The sequence below is a fragment of the Mustela putorius genome, unplaced genomic scaffold (genome assembly GCF_011764305.1).
Source record: "Mustela putorius furo isolate JIRA1106 unplaced genomic scaffold, ASM1176430v1.1 tig00000129_pilon_pilon_pilon, whole genome shotgun sequence".
Lineage (NCBI taxonomy): Eukaryota > Metazoa > Chordata > Mammalia > Carnivora > Mustelidae > Mustela > Mustela putorius.
Genome location: NW_025421290.1, coordinates 52,717,815 through 52,736,933, shown reverse-complemented (window position 1 = coordinate 52,736,933; position 19,119 = coordinate 52,717,815). Strand labels below are relative to the sequence as shown.

The window sequence follows — 19,119 nt, the reverse complement described above, 5'->3', positions numbered from 1 at the left end:
GCCCTGATGTCGCTGACACACTTCCCAAGAACACACAGAGAAAGGGGAATTTCCAGGGCTGCTGAGGCCCCCGGGGGTTCCCACCCCGTTTTTAGCCGGGGCACTGAGGCCGAGCTCCCCTCCCCCAGGGCCGAGTATCTGGACGCAAAAATATCAGCCATGGTTACTGACGGTTCACCTCAGCCCTCCGGGAGCCTGTCCGGGAGCTGTGGACGGCCAGGACGGGCCCCCGACGGAGGCCCCTGGGGTGCGGCAGCCACGGGGCTGGCCCCGGTTGCAGCAGGGGCGGGCTGCACGCACCACTACCCGGCCAGCAGGGACAGCGCCTCGTGGTCACTGTGGGGCTCCCAGGTGTCTGTTCCCTGCACAGGCACACAGGGGAGCAAGAGAATGCCCAACACTGACCCGCAGAAGACAAGGGCCGAGAACCTCAGACACGACAGGGCTAGGCCAGCGCCCGAGGCCCGAGGGTGGAAGACTGCGCAGCGGGCGCGAACAGGGCCCTGAGCATGGATTGTTTCTGGCCAAGCAGGGCAGTGACTGCAGCCCAGGGTCAGGGGAAACCACCTGCGAGCCGCCCCTGTGCTGGACTGAACGGCAGGCGGCAGCGGCCACATCCTCAGGTGTGTGAACAGGTCGCGTGAGGCAGCATTGACAAGGAGGCCTGGCTGCTGGGCCGGGCCCAGTGCCGCTGGAGGGGAAGGAGCTCTGTGGAAGGGGTTTGCCCACCCCGGGCCCCGCTGGGCCAGCAGGTCTCTCTGGGTTCCACCGAGCTGTGCTGCCCTGCATGGACTGAGTCGGGCCAGGCTGGGCTGATCTTACAGGACCCAGTGGGCTGAGGGAAGCTGGGTTGAGTTAAGCCGGGGGGAGCTTGCTGGACAGCGCAGGGTGCGCCACGCAGGCCTCGAGTAGGACAGGCTTCCGCAGCCTGGGCACTCGTGGCTGAGCCGGGCGCTCCTGGGCCACGTGACCTGAGCTGAGCTGAGTGGATGGAGCCAGGGAGACCCAGGTCCGGTGAAAGGTCCACCTTGGCGGGGACCGTCCTGGGCTGGGCTGACCAGGGCGGTCAGAGCGTGGGCAGGCAGGGCTAAAGGAGCAGATCCAAGGCAGCCTGGGAAGACAATGCTGGGTCGGTTCCCCTGGGCTCGCGCGGCTCAACCAGGCCGAGCTAAACTGTGGTGCACGTACCATCACTGAGCTGAGCCGAGTCAGAAAGTCCTGGGCCCCTGATCAGGGACCCACGAGACGAGCCTGGGAAACAAAGGAGCTACCTGGCCTGAAGGTGTTGAGCCTGTTGGACGTGGGCAGGGCTGCCGTGGCTGCACGGGGCTGGGCTGGGCGTTGCTGGGCTGAACTGGGCAGAGCTGGACTCTACTGGGCTGGGCTGGGCTGGGCTGGGTTGAGCTGAGCTGGGCAGAGCTGGACTCTACTGGGCTGGGCTGGGTTGAGCTGAGCTGAGCAGAGCTGGACTCTACTGGGCTGGGCTGGGTTGAGCTGAGCAGGGCAGAGCTGGACTCTACTGGGCTGGGCTGGGTTGAGCTGAGCTGGGCAGAGCTGGACTCTACTGGGCTGGGCTGGGTTGAGCTGAGCAGGGCAGAGCTGGACTCTACTGGGCTGGGCTGGGTTGAGCTGAGCTGGGCAGAGCTGGACTCTACTGGGCTGGGCTGGGTTGAGCTGAGCTGGGCAGAGCTGGACTCTACTGGGCTGGGCTGGGTTGAGCTGAGCTGGGCAGAGCTGGACTCTACTGGGCTGGGCTGGGTTGAGCTGAGCTGGGCAGAGCTGGATTCTACTGGGCTGGGCTGGATTGAGCTGAGCTGGGCAGAGCTGGACTCTACTGGGCTGGGCTGGGTTGAGCTGAGCTGGGCAGAGCTGGACTCTACTGGGCTGAGCTGGGTTGAGCTGAGCTGGGCAGAGCTGGACTCTACTGGGCTGGGCTGGGTTGAGCTGAGCTTAGCTGTCTAGGTTGAGTTGAGCTGAGCTGGGCTGTGTGGGACTGAGGAGTGCTGACTTGGGCTAAACAGGGTTGGGATGAACCAGGCTGGGCTGGGCTGGGCTGGGCTGGGCTGACTAAACTAAGCTGAACTGGATTTGGTTGTGCCAAGCAGAAGTGGCCTGAACTGGGATCAACTGGGCTGAGCTGAGTGACTTGAGCTGAGCTGAGCAGAGCTGGGCTGAGCTGGGCTGGGCTGGACTAAGTGGGGCTGCGCTGAGTTGAGCTGAGCTGAAATGGGCTGGACTTGGCTGAGCTGGGCTGGGTTGAGTCAAGCTGGACGGGGCTGAGGGGAGCCGGGCTAGACAGGGTGGGCTTGAACTGTGCTAATCTGGGCTGGGCTGAGCTGGGCACAGTGCGGTTCCGTTGGTGGGTCTGGCCTGGCTGAATCAGGCTCCCTAAGTCATGTCTCCCTGAAGACGTGAAGTCCCCAGGCTTGTAGGCCCAGTGGCTGGGGTCGTGGGATTCTCAGGATCGCAGCCAAGCAGGGAACGAGCCCGGCCGGCAGGCTGAGCTGGGCTGAGCTGAGTGAATTTGGTTGAACCCCGATGAGTTGTCTGGCTTGCGATGGAATATCCTGGGCTGACCTGGCCAGGCTAGACCAAGGTGGGCCCCTAGACCTTGGCTCTTCTGACCTAGACCAAGCTAGTGAGGCTGGGCGTAGTGCTGGTTTGTCTCTCTGGCCTCAGAGGTGCTCACACAAGGCCATGGGACTGGTCTCCCCGGACAGGAGGGCAGAGGGGAGCGTGGCTGAGGTCTGGGCTCCAGGGCCAGGGGAGCGCAGGCAGACCCAGGTCACCGATGGGGGGAGGACTGCTCTGGGGTCTTCTCCCCTATGAGTGGGGTCCCTGGTCAGGGTCCCTGGAAGCTCCACAGGGACAATAGGGACCAGAGAGGCCTGGCTGGCCAGGGGCAGAGGGGTCACACACCTGCATGCCCCAAGAACCCCACATTCCTGCCCCTCTGGGCTAAGGGCAGCCACTGCTTCTGACAGGAGCACAATGGCTCCTCAGAGGGTGTTTCCAGCAGAATCAGGGAAGGACAGCCCAAACGAGCATCTGTCCCCCAAGGCTGGAGGAAGCATGTGAGAGCCCCCCATGTCTGCCCCACGCATCTCCTTCTCAGACCCCTCCCCCAGGGGCCTGGGAGCGGGAGGCCCCGGGTCAGCAGTGGGCCCGGCCCGCGACGGGCGTGCCAAGGCAGCAGCTGACACCAGCCCCGTCTCACAGCCTCCAGCCAGGGCCTGTCCGTGTTCCCCCTGACCCCCTGCTGCAAAGGTATGGCCGGCGCCACCTCGGTGAGTCTGGGCTGCCTGGTCTCGGGCTACCTCCCAATGCCGGTGACCGTGACCTGGGACACGGGGTCCCTAAACAAGAGTGTCGCCACCGTCCCCGCCACCTTCGACCAGACCTCCGGCCTCCACAACGCCATCAGCCAGGTGACCTCCTGGGGCGAGTGGGCCAAACACACGTTCACCTGCAGCGTGGCTCACGCGGCGTCCCCCGCCATCAACAAGACCTTCAGAGGTGAGCCGGGCGCTGGGGGAGGAGGGACGGGTGGGCGGGAGCGGTGGACGGGCTCCCACCACCCTGCCTGGTCCCTCCCGGCGCGTGAGGGGCCGGGCGGCAGGCGAGCTCCGTGGGCGCAGGGAGGCCAACCCCGCGGCACATCTGCACCCCCAGCCTGTGCCATGAACTTCAGCCCGCCCTCCGTGAAGCTCTTCCACTCCTCCTGCAACCCGCTGGGCGACACCCACACCACCATCCAGCTCCTGTGTCTCATCTCCGGCTACGTCCCGGGGGACATGGAGGTCATCTGGCTGGTGGACGGGCAGAGGGTCACAGACATGTTCTCCTACACCGCGCCCGGCACACAGGAGGGCAACGTGACCTCCACCCACAGCGAGCTCAACATCACCCAGGGCGAGTGGGTGTCCCAGAAAACCTACACCTGCCGGGTCAGCTACCAGGGCTTCCACTTTGAGGACCACGCGCTCAAGTGCACAGGTACGGGCACCCACCCGCCGACACCCAGACCCACGGGGCTCCTGCGGGAGGGCCGCGGCCTGTCCTCACGCAGCCCCTCCCTCGCACCACAGAGTCCGACCCCCGCGGCGTGAGCAGCTACCTGAGCCCGCCCAGCCCTCTGGACCTGTACGTCCACAAGTCGCCCAAGATCACCTGCCTGGTGGTGGACCTGGCCAGCACGGAGGGCATGAGCCTGACCTGGTCCCGGGAAAGCGGGGAGCCCGTGCACCCAGACGGACTGAAGGAGGAGACTCAGTTCAACGGGACGGTCAGCGTCACGTCCACCCTGCCGGTGGACACACAGGACTGGGTGGAGGGCGAGGCCTACCACTGCACGGTGAACCACCCAGACCTGCCCAAGAGCCTCGTGCGCTCCATTGCCAAGACCCCTGGTGAGCCCCAGGCCCAGGGGAGGGGGCGGGCCTCCCCCCGGGAGCCTGGGCTGACCCCGCACCTGCCCGCAGGCCAGCGAGCGGCCCCGGAGGTCCACGTGTTCCTGCCCCCGGAGGAGGACGAGAGCACCACGGACAGGGTCACGCTCACGTGCCTGATCCAGAACTTCTTTCCCGCGGACATCTCGGTGCAGTGGCTTCGAAACGACAGGCCCATGCAGGCGGGCCAGCAGGCCACCACGCGGCCCCACAAGGTCCCGGGCGCCAGGCGCGCCTTCTTCGTCTTCAGCCGCCTGGAGGTCAGCCGGCGGGACTGGGAGGAGCAGAACAGCTTCGCCTGCCAAGTGGTGCACGAGGCCCTGCCCAAGTCGCGAGTCTTCAAGAAAACGGTCTCCAAAACCCCGGGTAAATGACGCGCCCTCCCCCGCTGGCTTCCCCACGCCCCAGGCGCTGCCACCGGGGCCGGGGAGGAGGCCGGACAGACCCTCCTTCCCTCCGTGTCAATAAACAGCACAGTGTTCGCTCAGAGCCCTGAGCACACCTGTTCTTGGGGTCAGCAGGGCTATAAGCAGGGAGGTCTCGGCACAGAGGAAGGGGCCCCGGGACAGGGGACCGGAGGGGTGCGGCAGGGCTGCGGGCCTGCTCGGGCCACCGTCACCATGCAAGTCACGGGGCCTCCCTGCCCCCCCAGGGGTGGTCATGCCCTCACAGAGGAGCCCGAAGAGCTGGGGGTCCCTGGGGAAGGACCCCACACCCCAGCGAGCCCGCGGCCCCTCCCTCTCCTGGAGGGCCCAGAGCTCTCCGCCTCCAACCGCCCCCTCCCCGGTCTCCGGTCAGCCCTCTGGACACCATGTCCAGCTGCACACAGGCCCTCTGAGTGCAGAAACGGGCCAAGTCAGCCCCCACGCTGGTACCCGCAGGCAGAAACCCCAGACGGCCCCCAGCCGTCCCCGGGCTGTCGCCTCCCTCATCCACGCGGACCTGGCAGGCCCCCAACCCCACACTGGGGCCTGAGCCAAGCCTCCTCCCACAACTCACCTCTCACGGCTCCTGCCCTGCCCGTGGGGTCAGCCAGGCCGGGGTCAGCAGGGCGCCCGTCGTGCTCGGCCTCCAGGCCGCCCAGACCGCCCCGGGGAGGCCCCCAGCCTCACGCAAGGTCACACCCACCCCAGCCGCCCTTCAGCCGCAGCAAGTCCCAGGGCAGCTCCACCATCGCCACCCGCAGCGAGCGCCCAGGAGCTTGCACGTGGCCCCCCCGGCCTGCTCCTCGCCAGGCCCCTCCCTCGCCCTTCCTCCCCGTCACACGTGGGCCAGTGGACCCAGGACGGCCATGGAGAGGGCTCCCTCCTCCACCGGGGACCCCCTCCATGGCCCCGGCCCCCCAGGCCCCCTCAGTCGGTGGACGAACGGATTCACCCAGGCCAAAGGCTGGAGTGTGGACTCCGTCTCCTCTCCTGCCGACCCGCACCCCAGGACAGGCTTCGGGCCCCATCCCACGGCGGAGGGTGAAGGGGTCAGAGCCCAGGCCCAAGCCCAGCCCCGTCACTCACCAAACCTGTGTGCAGGCCTCACGCAGCCCCAGACCCGACATCCCCACCGCGCTCACACACACGCACACACCACATCTGTCTGAGGAGCGGCACACACCTGACCCCGTTCTGAAGACACAGGGCACTGGGTGCCTTCACCCCATATGGGAGCCCCAGGACCGTGCACAGGCCCTCACTCTCCAGCATGGAGGCCCGCTGTGCAGGGAAAGTGGGACCATGGCAGGAGGAGCCAGGAGACAGCTGTGGCCCCGGGACAGGGCCAAGGGGCAGCGCCAGGCACCTTGGCCCTCAGCAAGGTGCACGTGGCCTGGCCAGCCCCTCTGAGCACCCACGTCATGGATTCCCGGGGCCACTCCGGGTCCTGCGAGCTCAGCTGCTGAGGTCCTCCGGCTGCCAAGAGTAAAACTAGAGGGGCTGGGGCTGGGAGACCCTGCAGGGACAGCAGAGCTGCTGGGTGCCTGGGCCGGGCTGGGGATGTGGACCGAGAGAGGGCAGGTCACCCCACACCTGCAAAGCCATGGGGGGCTTCAGACCCCCAGGCCTCCGGGGACAGCTCCGACGGTCTGGACGAGGCCAGGGCGTCCCTGCTGTCTCCCCTCCTCGGGGCGGGGGGCCAAGCCTGCCGTCCCCCACCAGCCCGTGCAGAGGCTGCACCGGGGAGGGCTGACTGGCCCGTGCCTGCAGAGCTGGAGCTCCAGGAGCTGTGTGCGGAGGCCGCCGAGAGCGCAGAGCTGGACGAGCTGTGGGCCAGCCTGCTCGCCTTCATCACCCTCTTCCTGCTCTGCGTCAGCTACAGTGCCGCCGTCACCCTGCTCAAGGTGGGAGCCCGGGGGCCCCCCCAGCCCGGGCGCGGGAGGCCCGGGGAGGAAGCGCTCCCGGGAGAGCCGTCCTCATGCGTGCCCTCCCCCAGGTGAAGTGGGTCCTGGCCGCCGTGCTGCAGGAGAAGCCACAGGCCACCCGAGACTACGCCAATGTCACGCGGCCGGCCGACTAGGCGCACGCACAGTGCAGCCACGCTTTCCCTCCGCGGGCTGGAGGCCGTCTGCTTGCTGGCAGCGGGAGGACGAGAGCACGCACGCCCCCAGAGCGGCCAGAGCAGGTGCGCAAGGCCAGCACACAGGCATCCAGAAACTTCCAGCTGGGCTCCAAGGTCCGAGGCACCCAGAGGACCAACCACAGCCCGACACCAGGCCCCTTGGGCACAAGCCCTTCCCACAGAGTGACCTGAGCTGGGCAGGGGTTCAGAGCCCTAGGCTCCTCCCTGGTCCTGGGGTCAGGGCTGCTCCTGTTCTCACGGAGAAGCCCCCAGAGCACGAGGAGAGTCAAACCCGCGGCCCACTTGTCACACAGCGTCCAAACCCGAACCCAGGATGCAGAGTCCAAGTCCAGGGCACGACCTCGGCTCCCAGACTCAGGCCCACCTCCTTGGCACCGGGTCCCAGTGCCCACGCTTGTGCCCAGCCCCAGCCCCTGCCCAGCCTTCCCACGGGCCACTGGCAGCCCCTGGCGTGCTGCGGGACAGAGAAGAGCTCCTGGGGAGAAGCTGCGGGCCTGCTCAGGGCTGCGTGCAGGCCTCCGGGGGGGAGGAGGGCTCTCCCAGCAGAAGAGCTCCCCACGGGTCCCACCGCAGCCAGCCGCTCCCAACCCGTCCACCCAGGCCTCACCTCCGCCTTGGCAACCCCGTTGCCTCCCTTGTGAGTTTCCCAGTAAAGTTCCTTCTTACACATCCCACGCCGCCTGAGCGCGCTTTGGGAGAGGCGTCACCTGACCGAAGGGGGTGGGGGGCAGCCCCCCGAGGGTGTGGCCAAGGGGCCAGAGGGCAGGGAGCAGGGGCCAGTTCAGGGCCCGAAGCCCCCGGGGACCAGCCGGCTGCCGCTGCGAGTGTCCCTTCGACACCCCCCGAGACACCGAGCCCAGTCTGGTCACACCTGCTCTGCTTGTCTCCAGCCAAGACTCCCTGCCCCTTCCCTTGCTGATGTAAAAGCCACAGCATCCCCTGGACAAACCCGAAGCAGCTTCTTCCGGGGTCCGTGCAGGAGGGCACAGAAACACAGCTGCACACACACCCCCAGGTCAGGACCACCATCAGCCTCCAGGGACCACCGGTCCCCCCGCCCCGCATCGGTCCACCCACTGAGCACACACACACGGGCCAGGCCTCGGCCCCCCACCCGCCCTCCCGTCTGGAGGTCCCCATGAGCTGAGCCAGACACACAAGCCGGAGCCACCGGGACTGGCCACCGCCGTCCTCCAGAGGAAACCCGAGCAGTCTGGAACCCAGGAGCCAAGGCTGGAGGGACAGCCGCCGGCCAGGCACAGTGCTGGGCAAGGGAGTGAAGAGCTGGTCTCCCTGCCTGGAGGCGCCGTCCCGTAGGGTTCTGCCCAGGGCACTGGGGACGGGGTGTCAGCACACCCGAAGACAGGCTGCCTCATCTACTCTTCAGTGCTCAGGGCCCAGGACAAGGGAGCACGGGAGCAGCCCTTTGCAGAAAGGAGAAACCACGTGGCCGAGAGTCGGAAGAAAAGATTCAGGAGCTCCCAGAGTCCCCCTAGGAGGACGCAGGCAGCTGGTGCCGTCACTCAGGCCGTGTCCCAAGCCCCATGCACCAACGCCACACGGACTGGACACGGATTGGACGCCAACGCGGACTTGGACGCGGACACGGACAGACGTGGACACGGACCACGGAGGGACCTGAGTGAGGCCAGCGTGCAGGCGGAGGGGGTCGGACCTTGTCTGCTCGCCTCCCGCCCAGGGCACAACTCCCAGGATCCGGCAGGTGTGACGCCAGTTCCAGACCTGGAGGGTTTGGTCTGAAAAGAACATCAAGGAAGCAGGTGTGGGGGCAGAACACAGGGCGAGGCCACGCCACGGCCCCGCCCGGCCCTCACGCATGCACACACGCACTCACACGCACACACACGGGTGCACACGTGGGCTCTCGGGAGACCGGCCCCACACCGGTCCCGTGAAGGAGACGCCCGCGGAACGGCCATCCCGAGCGCCCGGCCAGGCTGTGCTCTAACGGCGACCGAGCTCACAGCGCCGTGGCCCGACCTCAGAACGGCGACTCCGTCTTTGCCCCCAGCACACCCTCTCCGTCTGCTCCGGCCGCGGGCGGCCTGCAGGAAACTCGCACACATCCACACACGTCCCCGTGAGGTCGGAGCCACGCGGCCTCGCTCGGACGAAGCGCAGGAGATGGTCTGGAGCCTCCTGGAATGTCCTCGGTCGCGACGAGATCGGTACCTCTTGATGGGAGAAACCCCGCCCTAAATGCCGCCTCCGGCCCGCGCGGGTCCCAGCAGCTGCCCTCCTGGGCCTCCACGAACACCTTCCCTTTGCCCTTAAAATTGCTAGAAAGGGAGTCAGGCAGGAACAGGCCCTGTATTCTCCCCACATGGCCCAGACCCCACATGGCAAGGGGGCAGGACAGTTCTGTCGCCGGAAACTGGATATGGCCCAAAAGTGCACCTCGGTGGCTCGAGAGAGTCAGAGCGCGCTGGGCGGTACGTGGGTGGGGGCAGGGATGGCGGCAGAGACCCAGACGGACAGAGCGGCGGGGACCGACGGCGGGCGGCAGATGCACGGGTGGGCGGACGGTGGAGAGAGGACAGATGCGCAGGTGGAAGAGAGAATACAATTCTAGGAGAGCTTTGTCCGTTTGCGCTGACGGGACCCACACCCTCCTGAAAGGTTCCGGGAGCCCAGGCCTGGTACCTCCGGCCCGTCTCCTGGACCGAGGGTCCCCCGAGGGCAGAGCGGAGTGTCTTCCTTCTCTGGTGCCCCAGATCGGAAGACCTGCCCCACCGACCCCAGCATGAGGACAAGGGCTGGGCTCACGCCGACCGCGAGAGCCGGAGGCCATCGCACAGGGCAGAGTGCACGCGCCCCGAGCCAGGGAGGCCACCGTGCCGGTGGCCGGTCAGGAGGGCCCGTGGAGGCCCAGCACACGGGGCGCACAGCCCGAGAGCAGGCCGCAGGGTGGACGCTGCCAGGGACGCGCCTTCACGGGCGCCCCCGGCAGGAAAGGGCCTTCCCAGGGTCCCTCAGTCCCTCTTTCTTTCCTTTGGTCATGAACCCGGCACGGTCGGCCGAATGCTGGCCCCCGAAAGCCGTGTCCACGGCCTCATTCCTGGAACCTGTGAATGCGACCTTGTTTGGAAAATGGGTCTTTGCGGGTGTGGTTGACGTTAAGGCACTTTGGATGAGATGGGCCAGGCCCGAGGCGTGACGGCGGGGGTCGCCCCAAGAGGCCGAGGAGGAGAGACGCGGACGGAGAGGGAATCCCCATGACAGTGGGGCAGGGCTGGGAGGGACAGGCCACGAGCCCAGGGGCACCTGGGGCCCTCAGGAGCTGGAAGACGCAGGAATAACCTTTCCTGGAACCCTGGAGGGGCAGCCGTCTCACCCCCACGGGACCTCAGACCTCCGGCCTGCAGAGCTACAGACGATTTCCGTTGTTCTCGGGCCCTGAGTCTGTGGTCCTTGTCTTAGCAGCCCCGGACACTTGCACACCCAGCCAGCAGGCCTCAGCCAAGCTGAACGACAGGCCTCCCTGGCTCTTTCCACTCCAGGTGGGACCCTCCGGCCAGGCTTAGCCCCTGGCCCGGGAAAGGTGCGGGTCCCTCTCAGCAGAGTACGTGGCAGCCTCTGTCCCGAGTCCCAGCTCTTTCCACTCACTGCTGCAGGCAGGTGGCCAGTACCCTGACGTCACATCGCAGCCCAAAGGACACCTCCCGGGGCCTGTGTTCTGGGCCGTGTGTGCCTACGATGCCCACATGCCAGTGCCTGGGCTGGGGACAGGGATGCTGAGGGAGAACGTGTCCCACCACGCCTGCCCGACCCCTGAGTGCTGCCCCCTTGCTCCTCATTCCTCCTGATCCCGGGGGCGGCGATCGCCGTGGGGGGTCCAGTGCTGGGACCCCAGAGGGCGCCGAGCGCAGGGGTGTCGGGCAGACCCTGCTCCAGACATCGGCAGCGCAGGCGGTGGTGTTTTCACGGGATACGCAGGGGTGGTAGGGACAAGAGACCTTCGGCTCTGGGACAGTCCCTCACCCGTGACAGCGCAGGGACCCCAGGGTTCCGCCCCTGGGCCCCGCTCCCTGCGTCTGTCTCCTGCTCTTCCTCGGCCGCCCCAGTGCACAGGGAGGAAGCGTGCTGGGCAGACACCTGCTCTCAGCCTGACGCTTGCTACCGCTCCCCCTGGTGGTGTCCTTCCCGGGGGCGGGCCATCGGCTCGTCTGCAACCGTTTCGCAGGATCCAGTGAAGGACCCCGGGAGGGCCCGCAGGGAGCCGGAGAGCCGGCAACAGGCCCTGGGCTGGAGGGTGCGCACAGGCGGCCCCTCAGCGCCCCCAGCTCCGGCTGGCTGGGCTGGGCTGAACTGGGCTGAACTGGGCTCGGGCACAGCGCCCAGCCCCTCCCCAGGTGGACGATGAGCCCCGGCCGCACGAACGCTGGCTGAGGAAGGGCAGCCCCTGGTGTGGCCGTGCTGGCCCGGCTCCTCACCCTCACACCCCGCTGAGGCCGGCTGGTCCACCAGGATCACTGGGCGAGCCCTGTCCCGGCAGGTCCCACCCCTGCCCCACCTCCACCTCCCAGACCGTCTCCACCTCGGTGTCCCTGAATGCCTCGCACTGTCCATGTCAGCCTTTGCTCGCTTGCGTCTCGGCCACCAGCCAGCCACACGGATCCCGACCCCCACCAGGGCTCCTGCCTCCCACCCACACGGCCTCAGAGCAGAGCCAGGCTCCTGGGGGTCGCACAGGTCAGGCCACATACACCTGGCCCCACCACAGCCAGACCACAGACCAGACATGACGTGGAGGGGAGCAGCCACCGCTGGTGGGACAGGAAGTGGGCGAGTGACCCCATCCATGGGCCAGACAGAGTCACGCCATCCCGCAGAGCCCACCCCTCACAGCCTCAGCTGCTGCAGCGGCAGCCCAGAGCATGGCAGGGGCTGCAGGGACCACACAGCCATCAGGCCGGCGTACGGCGGGCTGTGGCCTCTGTCCTCCCTCTGTCCTCCGGGGAGGCGGCCCGTGGACATGCAGCACGGGGCCACTGGGCAGAGGGAGGACTGGCCTCTCAGATGTGATGGACCCCAGGCAACCTCAGCAGGTGGGTCTGAATACGGTTTAGACCTTATCAGTCAGGCTGCCTTGAACTCTGCTGGCCCCAGGAGAATGGAGAATAAGCACCAAGACAGACCAGAGGAAGAAAGGAAGGTTAGCCTGGAGGCCGTAGATATCACAGAGCAGAAAACCAGAATAAGTACAATTAAGGCTGCTGTGGGCTACACTAGACTGGGCTGAGCTGGGCTGGGCTGGGCTGAGTTGGTCTGAGCTGAGCTGGGCTGGTCTGAGCTGGTCTGAGCTGGGCTGGTCTGAGCTGGGCTGAGCTGGTCTGAGCTGAGCTGAGCTGGGCTGGTCTGAGCTGGACTGAGCTGGTCTGAGCTGGGCTGAGCTGGACTGAGCTGGTCTGAGCTGAGCTGGGCTGGGCTGAACTGGGCTGGGCTGAACTGGGCTGGGCTGAACTGGGCTGAGCTGGGCTGAGCTGAGCTGAGCAGGGCTGGGCTGAGCTGGGCAGAACTGGGCTGAGCTGGGCAGACCTGGGCAGAACTGGGCTGAGCTGAGCTGGTCTGAGCTGGGCTGAGCTGGGCTGGGCTGAGCTGGTCTGGGCTGAGCTGGGCTGAGCTAGTCTGAGCTGAGCTGGGCTGGGCGGAGCTGGACTGAGCTGGTCTGAGCTGGTCTGAGCTTGTCTGAGCTGGGCTGGTCTGAGCTGGGCTGAGCTGGGCTGAGCTGGGCTGAGCTGGGCTGGGCTGAGCTGAGCTGGGCTGGTCTGAGCTGGGCTGAGCTGAGCTGGGCTGAGCTGGTCTGAGCTGGGCTGAGCTGGGCTGGTCTGGGCTGAGCTGGGCTGAGCTAGTCTGAGCTGAGCTGGGCTGGGCGGAGCTGGACTGAGCTGGTCTGAGCTGGTCTGAGCTGGGCTGGTCTGAGCTGGGCTGGTCTGAGCTGGGCTGAGCTGGGCTGAGCTGGGCTGGTCTGAGCTGGGCTGAGTTGGTCTGAGCTGGGCTGGTCTGATCTGAGCTGGGCTGAGCTGGGCTGGTCTGGGCTGGTCTGGGCTGGGCTGAGCTGGTCTGAGCTGGGCTGAGCTGGGTTGGTCTGGGCTGGTCTGGGCTGAGCTGGGCTGAGCTAGTCTGAGCTGAGCTGAGCTGGGCTGGGCTGGGCTGAGCTGGACTGAGCTGGTCTGAGCTGGTCTGAGCTGGGCTGGTCTGAGCTGGTCTGAGCTGGGCTGGTCTGAGCTGATCTGAGCTGGGCTGGTCTGAGCTGGTCTGAGCTGGTCTGAGCTGGGCTGGTCTGAGCTGGTCTGAGCTGGGCTGGTCTGGGCTGGTCTGGGCTGAGCTGGGCTGGGCTGAGCTGGGCTGAGCTGGGCTGAGCTGGGCTGAGCTGGGCTGGTCTGGGCTGGTCTGGGCTGAGCTGGGCTGGGCTGAGATGAGCAGGGCTGGGCTGAGCTGGGCTGAACTGGACTGAGCTGATCTGAGCTGGTCTGAGCTTGTCTGAGCTGGGCTGGGCTGAGCTGGGCTGAGCTGAGCTGGGCTGGTCTGAGCTGGGCTGAGCTGGGCTGGTCTGAGCTGGACTGAGCTGGTCTGAGCTGGGCTGAGCTGGGCTGGTCTGAGCTGGGCTGAGCTGGACTGAGCTGATCTGGCTGGTCTGAGCTGGTCTGAGCTGGGCTGGGCTGAGCTGAGCTGAGCTGAGGGGCTGGTCTGAGCTGGACTGAACTGGGCTGGTCTGAGCTGGACTGAGCTGGAGCTGGGCTGATCTGGGCTGGTCTGGGCTGAGCTGGGCTGGTCTGAGCTGGGCTGAGCTGAGCTGAGCAGGGCTGGGCTGAGCTGGACAGAACTGGGCTGAGCTAGTCTGAGCTGGACTGAGCTGATCTGGGCTGGGCTGGGCTGGGCTGGGCTGGGCTGGGCTGAGCTGAGCTGCGCTGGGCTGGGCTGAGCTGGGCTGAGCTGGGTTGGTCTGGGCTGGATGGGCTGAGCTGGGCTGGGCTGAGCTGGGCTGGGCTGAGCTGGGCTGGGCTGGGCTGGGCTGGGCTGAGCTAGTCTGAGCTGGACTGAGCTGATCTGAGCTGGGCTGGTCTGGGCTGGGCTGGGCTGAGGTAGTCTGAGCTGGACTGAGCTGATCTGAGCTGGGCTGGTCTGGGCTGGGCTGGGCTGAGCTAGTCTGAGCTGGACTGAGCTGATCTGAGCTGGGCTGGTCTGAGCTGGGCTGAGCTGGGCTGAGCTGGGTCTGAGCTGGGCTGGTCTGAGCTGGGCTGAGCTGGGCTGAGCTGGGCTGAGCTGGGCTGGTCTGAGCTGGGCTGGGCTGGGCTGGGCTGAACTGGGCTAGTGACTGAGGTCAAAAGGAAGGTGTACACTGTGTTTGTATCACCCCCCAGAGATCCAGCCAGGCCGTTCCCCGTGTTCTAAGGGGGTATGGGGGCTACACCATGGGGTTGTTACCATGGGGTTCCCGGAGGAGCCCTTTCTCCTCCCGCGTGACCCCCTGCACATTCAAGAGGCCATGGTGCAGGCTCACTTCCTGGGATTCCCTGTCCTGGCCTGTGCCCTCCCTCTGGGCCCTCCTCTCGTGAGCCCTGAACCCAGTGGAGAGGGTGTACGCACCGACTGCACAGATTTGAGGCAGCTCCTGCAGACTCAGCCACTGAGTGGGAGAGCCATTCTCAATCACCACAGGTCCCGAGGCCTTCCCCGAGCCATGTGTCCAGGCAGTGGTGGCAGAGCCCCGAGGACCATGTCCAGAGTCAGTGCAGCCGGACGCAGGCCTCTGGCTCTGACCCCAGGTCCTTGGCACGTGAGCTACGGGAGCTTGGGGCCGTCCCTAGCCATCTCCGTGCAAGTTTCCTCCAGTGCACAGAAGAATCAGGCTTTGTGCTGGGCCTGTGAGACTGTGTCGGGGTCCAGGGCCCTGCCCACGGCCTCACAGAGCGTCCTGTGTTGCAGAGCCCAAAGCCAGCCCCAGTGTCTTCCCACTGAGCCTCTGCAGCTGTGACGAAGCCGGGCACGTGGTCATCGCCTGCCTGGTGCAGGGGTTCTTCCCACCAGAGCCCGTGAAGGTGACCTGGAGCCCCGGCAAGGAGGGCGCGTCCGTGAGGAGCTTTCCCCCTGTGAAGGCCACGGCCGGCAGTCTGTACACCATGAGCAGCCAGCTGACCCTGCCCGCCGACCAGTGCCCCGCCGGGTCGTCCCTGCAATGCCACGTTCAGCACCTCTCCGACCCCAGCAAGGCTGTGTCTGTGCCCTGCCAAGGTCAGAGGCGGGGAGGCGGGGCCACCCTATTCTGTGACCACGTGCCGCTTTGTCCCCGAGGGCGCCGCGCCAGGGCGGGAGTGGGCTGCCGAGCCGGGCCCCCGAAGGAGCCGGGGGCGGGGAGGGCAGGCGGGCAGAGGGGCGCCCTGACCTGCTGCGATCTCTCTCTCAGGTCGAGGCCTGTGTCCCCCCCATTGTCAGTGTCCCTCGTGCGACCAGCCCCGCCTGTCACTTCACCCGCCCGCCCTTGAGGATCTGCTTGTGACCTCCAATGGCAGCCTCACGTGCACGCTGAGTGGCCTGAAAGACCCCAAGGGAGCCTCCTTCAGCTGGACGCCCTCCGGGGAGAAGGACGCCATCCAGAAGGCCCCCAAGCGGGACGCCTGCGGCTGCTATAGCGTGTCCAGCGTGCTGCCGGGCTGCGCGGCGCCGTGGAACAGTGGGGTCACCTTCTCCTGCACGGCCACCCACCCCGAGTCCAAGAGCCCGATTACCGGCAACATCAGCAAACTCCTAGGTGGGCGCAGACCCTCTGGAGGCGTGGCTCGGTGCCCACGCCCGCCTCCACCCTCTCGCCCGGGGCTTGGGCGCTCCCACCCACGGTTTACAAAGGGAAGCCGAGGCCTCGGGTGCCCAGGGGCAGAGGGTCTCCTCCCCACCGCCACCCCAGACCCCTGACCTGGCTGTCTGCTCCCCAGGAAACACCTTCCGGCCCCAGGTCCACCTGCTGCCGCCGCCGTCGGAGGAGCTGGCCCTCAACGAGCTGGTGTCGCTGACCTGCTTGGTGAGGGGCTTCAGCCCCAAGGACGTGCTAGTCCGCTGGCAGCAGGGGACCCAGGAGCTGCCCCCGGAGAAGTACACGACCTGGAAGTCCCTGAAGGAGCCCGGCCGGGGCAGCCCCACCTTCGCCGTGACCAGCGTGCTGAGGGTCGACGCCGAGGCCTGGAAGCAGGGGGACAAGTTCTCCTGCGTGGTGGGCCACGAGGCCTTGGGCCCGGCCAACTTCACCGAGAAGACCATCGACCGCCTGGCGGGTAAACCCACCCACGTCAACGTGTCTGTGGTCGTGGCAGAGGCGGACGGCGTCTGCTACTGAAACGCTCACCCGTCCTCCTGAATAAAGTCCGTGTTTGCCCGGAGTGACCCCGGGCCCCCCTGAGGCCACTGTCTGTCCGTATCCGGGGTCTCTGGCCTCCGAGGCAGGGGAGGGCTGGAGGACGGAAGGGGATCTGCTTCCCTGAGCCTCCCGAGCCTTCATGCCGGGCTCACGCGTGAGTGAGTGAGAGCGTCAGTGTGTGTGCACAGTACACGGCAGGCGAACGGGGAGCACAGCCCGGGGCTGACCGCGGTGAGGGCGCACAGCGCGGCCGGCCCTGAGAGCAGGGCACCAGCTCAGCCCTCCGTGGGCAGTGGTGCGCTTGCTCCTGTCTCAGAAAGGCCTCTAGGGGCAGCCGGGAGGGACCAGAGGGAGGCAGGGGACGGGGCTCCCTGAAGAGGCAGGTGTCGCTGTCCTGCACCATGGCAGGACTCCGGGGATCCCACAACCCCCTCGGTGGGTGCAAGGCACATGGTTGCAGGACGGCCCCCTGGTGCCCCGGACGAGGAAGCCGCCCCCCTCCGACGGCTCTGCATGGGGCACACCCACGCGCACGCATTCCCCCACGCGCACACACATGTGCCCTCCAGGTGCAGGGAGTCCCCGGCCCAGCCCCGGCCCCGGCAAGATGCCCCATGCCCTTTCCTGCGTGCCCCACTGCGCACAGCTCCGGCCCGTTCCACAAACCCCGCACCCAGGCGGCCCCTCCCCCCTGCCTGACCCCCAGACTTCCACCCCTTCCTGAGCCCAAGGGTGTTCCAAGCCCCAGACAGGAGGGCAGGCCGGGGAGGGGTCAGCAGAGACAGCTCCCACCCACGGCCCCTCTGCAGCTTCTGCTAGAGACTTTCTGGCAGGAAGGGAGGTGTGGGGAGATGGAACCTAGAGGCAGAACCGTGGCCACCGGGGGACAGCTGGCCGTGCGGTTCCCACCAGGGGGCAGCGGGGCCCCTGCTCTTGTATCAGACACGTCTGGGCTTCCCCAGGGATCCTGGTCTTCTGGCTTCCTCCCTCGCTCCCAGGGCCAAAGAGGGGGGGACACCTACCCACGTGGCCACTGCTCCCCTCTCAAGGGTCCAGTCACCAAAGGACAACAGGGGGAGCCACAGGTTAACTGGGGGAAATGCAGCCGTAGAGAAAGTGTTCCAGCCACCCGGGAGCCAGCACCCGGCCCTCAGAAACATGCTCTAGGGAGATGGGGAGGGAGGAATGTACACAGATGAGGCCAGAGGGACAGGCCCAGGACAGGTGACGGACAGAAGCACAGACGGAGGGAGGGACGGACAGACAGACGGTGGAGGTGTGGCTGGCTGGCTGGCTGGACGGATGGACGGACGGATGCACAGATAGGTGGACGGGTGTTTGGTTGGTGGACGGACTGGCAGATGGACAGACAGCTGGACGGATGGATGGACAGATGGACGGGTGCAGGGAGGGACGGACTGACGATTGCATGTGTCGGTGCAGATAAGCAGGTCCAAATCCCAGTTCATGTAGAAAGTCCGTGGCCTGGGATCCTGAGAACGGCCGGTGCTTCTGGCCTTGGGCCTCTCATGCTCCTCGTCGCTCACCAGCCACATTCCCCGGGAGGCAACCGTCCCGTCCCGCCCGGCACAAGGAACCCCTGTGCAGACTCCTGTCTCAACCTGGAGCACCCTGGGGGCGGCATGTCTGGTCCTCTCTGACCCCAGCTAGGGCCCAGACCCAGAAGGACCCAAGAACAAGGCTTGGCGAAGGCTTGGTGGGCACACCTGTGGGGCTGGGACCCAGGAGGCCTTGGGCAGGGGCTCTACTTAGAGAAGCAAAGCCAGTGTCCACCCTCTCACAATGCCAGGCTTCTTTCCCTAAGGTCCTTCCAGGACTCCTTCGTCAGCGGGGGTTCCCTGGGGACCTGTCACCTCACCCTCCCTGAGAGAGGTCACCCTGATGGCCCTTGTCCTGACCCTGAGGGTGTGTGGGAGGGAAGGCATTGGCTCGGCCCCCACCCACACAGGCATGGGTCTGGCAGACCCGCAGTGTCTTGCAGATTGCCGGCAGCCGCTTCCCTGGCTGGTGCTGGACCTGCCGCAGGAAGACCTGGAGGAGGACGCCCCAGGAGCCGGCCTGTGGCCCACCACCGTCACCCTGCTCACCCTCTTCCTACTGAGTCTCTTCTACAGCACAGCACTGACTGTGACAAGTGTGCGGGGCCCAGCCGACAGCAGAGAGGGCCCCCAGTACTGAGCAGAGGTCAGCCAGGCACAGGTAGGGGTGAGGAGGCACAGTGCTGGGCTGGCTGGGGCAAGCGGGTCGGCCGTTAGAGCACCTGCCTGTCCCCCACCCCTGGGGTCTAACTTCCCAAGGAGGTGGTCCCTCTCCTCGACACTGACGACAGGGGCAGTCCGGGGGGGCAGGATCTGGGAGTGAGCGCCCTGGGCGCTGTCACTGCAGGTTCAATTCGTCTCCCTTGAGTCAGGGAGGGCTGGGGACAGGGCACTGGCAAGGACCTCCCCCGGGCCCTGACCCCGCTGTCTCTGCAGGGAGGAGTCTGAAGGAGCCTCCCGGAACCCCAGCTGAATGCCAGAGCTCAGCCCTTCTCAGAAGCTGCCCACTCACCCATACACAGGCCTTGTTGGTGCAATAAACTGATCCCAAAATCAGAGTTCTCAGAGTCTAAATGAGTGAGGGGAGGAGAGGGACAGAGGCTTGGGAGGGGGACACCTGCCTCACGGCCCAAGGTGAGGCCCCTTCACCTACAACCCCCCTGATCTGGTG

At 66.7% G+C, this 19,119-nt stretch overlaps 2 gene segments (V, D, J or C); both read left to right on the top strand.

The window, feature by feature from the left end:
* Positions 1 to 1,815: 1,815 nt before the first annotated feature.
* LOC101680894 lies at positions 1,816 to 4,937 on the top strand. The segment is given in 4 exon segments: positions 1,816 to 3,516; positions 3,673 to 3,996; positions 4,089 to 4,409; positions 4,482 to 4,937. Coding segments are annotated over 4 exon segments (1,233 nt in total).
* Positions 4,938 to 11,437: 6,500 nt separating this feature from the next.
* Positions 11,438 to 16,431, top strand: LOC101681174. The segment is given in 4 exon segments: positions 11,438 to 12,085; positions 14,967 to 15,272; positions 15,445 to 15,789; positions 15,971 to 16,431. Coding segments are annotated over 4 exon segments (1,530 nt in total).
* The last annotated feature ends 2,688 nt before the right edge of the window (positions 16,432 to 19,119 follow it).